Below are 7,919 nucleotides of genomic sequence, written 5' to 3' on the forward strand. Positions count from 1 at the left end.
CAAAGGACTCAACAAATTGATCTCTCATTCACACTGCCAAGCTATAATAACATGTTCAAAAAAGAAGCATAATGAAGGATTAGCTATACTTTCTATAGGTTAATTAACAAGGCTTTGAGGATGAAAGGAAAGCAGGGAAAAATTCTTTGCCATGAAATGCAAACACCTCTTTATGCAGGCTCACGCTTGCCTAGGAAGAGTGGATCAGCCCCAGAGTGTGTCAACACTGGTCTGACAGATCCCAGGATACAGATGCAGAAAATCTAATCCCACAGACGACGACCTGCCTCTCACCCTGCGGTGTCACCACAATTCTCATCATGATCCAGAAGTGACACATGCTGAATAGCATCGTCAGATTATCATTTTTTTCCTCAACATGGCAGAAATGTCAACTTGGATTCAACAAATCTTTTATCACCACAACATCGATCAATTAGGAGATATTCCTGATATGAGTTTGAGTCTATTTTCTGTATGGAGGCAGTCCCAGCACCCACACACCACTGCTGTAAATCTGACTCCTTAACATAATTAAATGGTTATAATCACTCATTTATGCCAGCACACACAGCCAGTGCACTATAAGGCAGCAAGATGTTTATGGTTTTGAATTAATATAATGCCAGTATGAATGTCAATGAGCTTGTTTGGTGAAAACTGTATTTTACTCACTGCATGTTACTGAAATCATAAAGAAATCTATGAGCATATTGATGTGAATCTTAGTTTATCCTCTCTGTTATCTGTCCTCTCACTTCCTCATAGATCATTTCTGTGCTTTTTGTTTGGCTTCACAAGTGAACTCCTCCACAGTTTAGCATAAGGTACACAATGAAATGCTTTGCAAAGATTTTTAAAGGAGAACATAACAATCTTAACTGATGTGAATTACATCTGAAGCATATACATCAAATTTTACAGCTATTTAATCCAGACTCTCTTTTCATTAGCAGAGGATCAATATTCTCACATTCATTCCTTTAAAGTGAGATATAATCAGGAACTGGCAATGAAAGTGTACATGTCTGCCATTTTGATTTAAAGAATGATATTATTTGTATTTATTTTTGTTTTTACATCCCCTGTAGATATTACGAGTTATTAGCATGTCTGCAGCATAAACAGCATCAGGCACAATAACTCATATGCTGAGCATGATGATAGTACAGGACGCGGGTTTAACAGGGATTAACAGATTACATATTATTTACTGATGTAAAGTGATTACAATAATTTAAATACATTAAATTACAGTTACTCCACTGGTGAGATTACGGGATGATAATCCTCATGGAACTTAAGTTAATCATTCTATATATTATTTTTAAAACTTGGGATCCAATTTGATCAGAAAACTGATTACTGTACGTGAGTGAGTTGAGGCAATGCAATGGATTATATTACTGAATTCAGTTTAAAGAAGATCATCATAATCTGTGGATTATTTAAAGGTTTCCCTCCCGAAGCTCCTGCACAGGAAACACTTGAAACGTAAAGCAACGTCTGGCTGCATTCAAACCATTACATCCATTTCGATATGAAGAGCGGTGCTCAGAAACGATGTTAATCACAGTCCAACAACATACAAAAGAGCCCATCAAAAATCGTCCATCATAAGGGGCCTCTTAAACGGCAGCATAAAGGGAGAGATAATGGGAAGACTTGGGAGGTCCCTGGAGGGAGAAGCCTTTGAAAATTGGGGTCAGCAGCATCTAGAGGAGGAGCTCATCTTCCTACCACATCTCCTCCTCCAACTGTCTAATGACTTCCCTGCTGTCTTACAGTACGACTGTATTTTCCAACGTGTCTCCAGTTTACACGACCACAACTTAACCCCCCTACACCTCCTCCTTCCTCTGCCCTGCTGCCTCCCTCCATCTCCCTCTGTCTCCTGCAGGGGTGCTGACACATAAACCCCAGCAGGTGCGGGACGCGCTGGGGAGACACGGCCTCTAATTGGTCCTTGGTGGAGTCACAGCTGTTGCCCCCAACCACAGCCTGGTATGAGCTCTAGTGCCTGCCCCTGAATAGACAGCTCACTATTGTTCTCCAGAGAGGCTAAGCACAGCTCCAATCCATTGTAACAACTACCCACGCTAACCATACAGTATCTGCTCCTCAGTGTCAACTCATCAACTAACAGGAAGCCACTTGATCTACTCCTCCACTGTCTCACTCATCTCATTCAGTCAAATCAAAGCAATCCCAAGGTTCCCACCAGCTTTAATCCTCCCTGTTCTTGTTAAGTATCTGATATAATCTTTAACCTTGATGTCCAGCATCTTAACAACACTCCTGGTTCTGTTTCTCCTTCTATTAGGTTATGCCAAGGTCAGAGAGAAGGCAGATTTACAGCGGATCACACTGCGTCAAATGAGCTCCAACCGAGGGTAACAGCAACACCCCTCCCACCCCCCACTCTCTGTGGGTGCAATTCAAGTTCAGTCACATATTTGGAGCAAATAAAACTCTGTAATTTGCACTGGCATGCAAAATTAAAGGTGCAGGGGAACACAGGCGGTTTAAGACATGCAGGTTAGGAAAGAGAACACCAGCAGCAATGAACAGGATAACAATTGTTAGGCTTGTTTCAGACCTGCATGATCCTTCTTATCACATACTGAACGTGGAACAAACAGCAATTTACATTTCAACTAGCTCTTGTTGTCTTTAAAAACTCTCTCAAACCAGAACCATCATGCTTTAACACTGTTGAGTTGGGAAAATTGACAGCTATTAAATGTCAGCCATTCTGTCAAATTAGAACAAGAAAACAACCCAGTCAAACAATACAAAACCCTAAAGGACATCAACTCTTAGTTCTGACTCTAAACAAGCTATAGAAACAGGCTGTAATTGAATTAGGTCTTTCATTGTACGTGGGAAGAGGGGTCTGATGGGCAATTATGGGGCATGATCGGTCTACCCACTGATGTGGATCCCACAGGATGCAGACATGCTCAGACAAACAGCTATTTAAATCTCAGCAACAGACGAGGCTAAATCAAGCTTGTGTAAACAAGAAAAGTCCTTAATGAGGGGTCCAGAAAAACTACAGACCACCACCACCCCCCTCTTATATGAAGCAATTTACCTCACTGAATTTGAATGCTTAAATAAAGACTTGGCAATGTGTGTGATTCCTTTTTTTCCTCAAAGTGGAGTGGCTTACAAATACTCTACACTGAATATTAATCCTCCTTCATGAATATTTCTATTGTAGAAAAATCACCCTGGAATACTGAAGCCAAGAAAGACATACTTAAGTCATCATCGCTTCCATTATCTGGTGAAGTGAAGCGAAAATGTAAATGAAGAGACAGGATGTGTTAGTGGAAATACAGGAGTACACCTCAGTAATACTGGTCTTCCCTCCCTCTTTGTACTATGTTTCACTCACTGGGTGGAGTCAGTAATTACAGACAGTTATCTCACCTGACACTGAGATCCTCATGGAGGCCTCCAGGGGCCGGTTGTTATCCAGGGCCTGGCTCAGCTGGATCTCCCCCGTGCTTTGGTTCAGCAGGACCAGGTTCAGCTCGTTCCCCACCTCGAAGCTGTAGTGGAGCTGGTCCGAGACGTCGGGGTCGTGGGCCGGGATGCGGCCGATCACTCCGGTGGGGAAGCTGCTGGATTTGTCTGTGACGTAGTTGTTGAAGATGATCTGGAAGTTTTTGAGCAGGGGCACATTGTCGTTCTTGTCCACAAGTTTAATGTGGACTGTGGCGCGGCTCACCAGAGGGGCAGAGGTGGCCTGGACCACGATGACATACTCGGATCTTGTCTCATAGTCCAGGTCTATTAATGTCGTCAGTTCTCCAGAGAAGATGTCCAGCTGGAAAACCTCTGGGATGTTTCCCTCCACTATTTGGTACATAATCTGTGCATTGCTGCCTTCATCTGGATCTGTGGCTGATATGTGTGCAACCACAACTCCTATGGGGCTGTTTTCCTCCACCATAATGTCAAACTCATCTTTCTCAAACACAGGGGGGTTGTCGTTAACATCTAGGATAGTTACTTGAATGTTCACTGGTGTTTTCAGAGCCGGAAAACCTTTATCCACAGCATACGCCTGCAGGCTGTAAACAGGCATATTTTCTCTGTCTAATCTCCGCAGCGTGCGAACAATGCCAGAGGTGGATTCAATTATGAAGTCTCCGTCACCGTCCTCCCCGCCCTGGAAGGTGTAGAAGACTCGGCCGTTGAGCCCGGAGTCTCGATCGATGGCAGAAACCTGGACCACACTGGTGAACACCGGGACATCCTCCATCACAGAACCCACATAGTGGTCTCTGAGAAAGCGGGGGGAGTTGTCATTGATGTCATTAACCAGTATCTCCAGGTAGGTGGTGTCGGACTTCTGCGGGATGCCGTTGTCCCGGGCGGTGATGGCGAGAGTGTAGGAGACCTGGTCCTCATAGTCTAGCTCCGTCTGCGTGGTGACAGCTCCTGTGTCTGGGTCGATGTCAAACTGGGGGATGCTGTCGTCCATAAAGTAGGTGATGCGTGCGTTCTCACCTGTATCTTCGTCCGTGGCGCTTATCACGACGACAGTGGTGCCCACAGGCTGGTCCTCATTGATGTTGACGGTGTAATGTGAGCTCTGAAACACAGGCCGGTGTGTGTTGGCATCCGTGACGTTAACAAACACTTTGGCTGTGTCAAAGCGAGTCCCATCACTCGCAGTGACAGTGAGGATGTACTGCCGTTCCAGTTTGTAGTCTAAAGGCAGCGCCAGCGTGATCAGCCCCCCTCCGCTCTGACTCGTGATGGAGAATCTGTTGCGGGTGTTTCCGCTGGATATCTGATAGGTCACCACACTGTTGATGTCCTGGTCCACAGCTGACACTGTCACCACGCTGGTCCCCACGGCTGCATCCTCATTCAGTCGCATGTAATATGCCTTCTGAGTGAACTCTGGGTTGTTGTCGTTGACGTCAAGAATAGTCATGCTAATGCTGGCTGAAGAGGACATGACGGGGTAGCCGTGATCGCGGGCCTCCACTCCAAAGTTGTAAAAGTCTACACTCTCTCTGTCCAGCTCGGCTGCCACTACAATCCACCCTGTGCTGTTGTTGATGGCGAAGGGGAAGTTTGGCGTGGTTTCAGTGAGGCGATACTCCAGCCTGGAGTTGTCCCCAGAGTCTGCATCCACTGCCTGGATGTGGATGATGGAGTAGCCCAGAGGCATGTTCTCCAGCACGGTGGCCTGGAACGGGGTGCTGACGAAGATGGGGGCATTGTCATTGACGTCCAACACCTGCACCGTCACCAGGCCGCTGATGTTGGACAGCGGAGGCCGTCCTCCGTCCTGAGCTCTAATTCTCAGGGTGTATTCTTTGTTTGCCTCATAATCCAGGTGACTCACCAGGTCCATTTTACCTGTCTGAGCATCAATGTAAAACTGTCCCCTGGTGTTTCCACTCATGATGCTGAAGTGAACGACAGCGTTGCTCCCTCTGTCCTGATCTGTGGCGGTGACCTGCAGGATCTCTGTATTAGGCGCCATGTCCTCAGGCACCTGGACCACGTATCGTTTCTCACTGAACTGGGGAGCGTTATCATTATCGTCCTCCACCACTATGTGAACAGTAGCTGTGGCGCTGCGGGGCCCGGGGTCACGACCTTGGTCATTCGCTTCAACTAGCAACATGTACGCTTCTACCTCCTCTCTGTCTACCAGGCCTTTAGTGCGGATTACACCAGACCTCGAATCAATTTCAAACACATCATTGGACCCATTACTGTTGAGGATGTGGTAAAGGATGTTCCCATTAACAGGTGCGTCCCCATCAGTGGCCCTCACAGTTAACACCTCATAGCCTATTTCTAAATTCTCTCTGATGCTTTCCTTATAGTCCTGCTGCTCAAACACTGGGTCGTGATCATTTGTGTCACTGACTGTGACAGTAAGTGTGGCCATGGCTGTACGTCGGGGCGTGCCGTGGTCGACCGCGGTCACACGAAACACGTGGGTGTCTTTTGTTTCCCGGTCCAGCACCTCCACTGTGGACACAGCACCAGTGGCCGGGTCCACAGCAAAGAGGTTGTTGGAACGGCTATCAAAGAGAGCCTCTATGAAATACTCCAGCCTGCCTGCCTCCCCCTCATCCGCATCCACGGCTTTCAAAACAACAACAGGAGTCCCAGCTGGCTTATTCTCTGCCACAGACACTTGGTACATTGGGGGCTGAAACTGGGGGCTGCTGTTAGTGCTTCTCCTCCTCCTGCTCACAATCCCTGAATCAGATTGAGCTGCTTTTTCTAACAGTTTCCCTAGGTGGCCCTGCCTGAAGGGGCCCTGTCCCACACGCCAGTGGATGGAGATGGGGTTGATTTTAGCACTCAGCCCGTTTCCTGTGAGTACATCACAGAGCAGGTCTAGCTCCAGGAGGGTGTCCTGCCTCCAGCACAGAGTCTCAGACACAGATAAGTCCCCCTCAGAGAAGTAAAAGTCCCGGCTGTTGGTGACTTTGCAGCGGACTGGGGAGCCAGGTATCAGACCTCCCACTGGAAATAAAGCAGAGCCTGCTTGATGGCACTCTGAGCGGTGGTGGCTGTGGGCGCTAAACAAACTAAGGACCTCCATGTCCCACTGTGGTTTTCTTTTACGCTTGTTTGAACAGTTCCTACCGTGAACATGCACCTCGTACTGGCTGGTGAGGAGGTGCCTGTAGCCGGAGTCCGTGCAGTCCGCCACAGTGTACACGGTGAAGGGGTTTGAGCGCAGCGTGGGACACTTTATCGAGTCCGAGACGAACACAATGCCCGCCGCCGAGTCAGTCTCGAGAAACCGCTCCGTGAATTTGGGAGCGAGTACCTGATCCAAAGTGCACCGTGCGCCCCGCTCCACGCCGGCCACCACAGTCCCTGGCCCGGCATCCTCACTGATGTGAACGTCGTAACAATGCGCCAGCGAAACCAGTTTGCACCACCAGAAAAACAACAACAAATCCCATTTAACGAAGTGCATCGCTCCTCCGTGTGTGTTCCTCCGGGTCTCCGAGTCGGGTTCTCTGCAGCTCCTTATTCCTTTAAACTTTCCGCCTGTGAGTTTCCCTTTGTTGCAGAGGAGCCATGCTCTCAGCGGGCGCACTTATCTCCGGTCACTCCGGTTGATTTGGAAGAGGTAAAACCCGCAGTAACCTTGGCCGGAGCTGCTCACACACACTCGCACACGCCGGCGGCAACAACAACAGCGGCAGCAACACCTCCGCTCCTGTCCGCACAACTCCGCTTGAATGGTAAAAAATGGCTCCTGCTCCCCCTGCGCCTTGAGGCTCCTAATTATCATAAACCTGTGTGTGTGAGTGAGAGAGAGAGAGAGGGAGGGAGAGAGAGAGAGCAGCTCTGTTAGGAGTCTGAGGTCTTGATAGAAAACCTGCCACTGAAGATAAATGATAATCTCCCAAAATCGTCATTTATCAACAGATAACATCAACATTAGGACGCAGCGACTAGACTTTCATTGGATTTGGTAGTTTACATGACAGCCTGCCATGTTTTAATGCTACTTTACAACCATCCAACAATCTTTGTAGTGCTTCAGGTACAGATGCAGACAGTGTTTGTCTTTGTTTTAGTTTAGTTTTATACAGAGCTACAGCAAAGAGCGAGATCTTGGAGATTATGTAGTGGTGACACATAACCACCTGCAACTACCCATGATTTCATCTTATTTATTATTTCATTATGACATCTGTGTTTACTTGTTTCAGCACTTACCTCCAGAAAGAGTTTTTAGTGATCATGTTTTCATCCAAGAGAAGTGTCTGTTGTTCAACAATCTTCCAAAACAGATTTTTCATGTTCAGTTCATGGTTCCATTTGATCCAGATCCAAAAGTGGAGCAGTAAAAATAAAATAAAAGTATGATCTAATTGGAAATGTAGGGATTTTAGCACATATACTTT

General features: G+C 47.1%; 1 protein-coding gene across 1 annotated transcript in view; it reads right to left on the minus strand.

Moving 5' to 3' along the window:
- The window catches only part of celsr2 (cadherin, EGF LAG seven-pass G-type receptor 2), a 58,238-nt gene extending 50,765 nt beyond the window's left edge, over nt 1–7,473 (minus strand). Inside the window, 1 exon segment of the mRNA XM_018681365.1 lies at nt 3,439–7,473. Within this exon segment, the coding sequence (XP_018536881.1) occupies nt 3,439–6,979 (3,541 nt within the window). The 5' untranslated portion in view covers nt 6,980–7,473.
- Nucleotides 7,474–7,919: the final 446 nt, after the last annotated feature.

The sequence above is a fragment of the Lates calcarifer genome, linkage group LG12, assembly GCF_001640805.2.
Source record: "Lates calcarifer isolate ASB-BC8 linkage group LG12, TLL_Latcal_v3, whole genome shotgun sequence".
In the NCBI taxonomy this organism is placed as follows: Eukaryota; Metazoa; Chordata; class Actinopteri; family Centropomidae; genus Lates; species Lates calcarifer.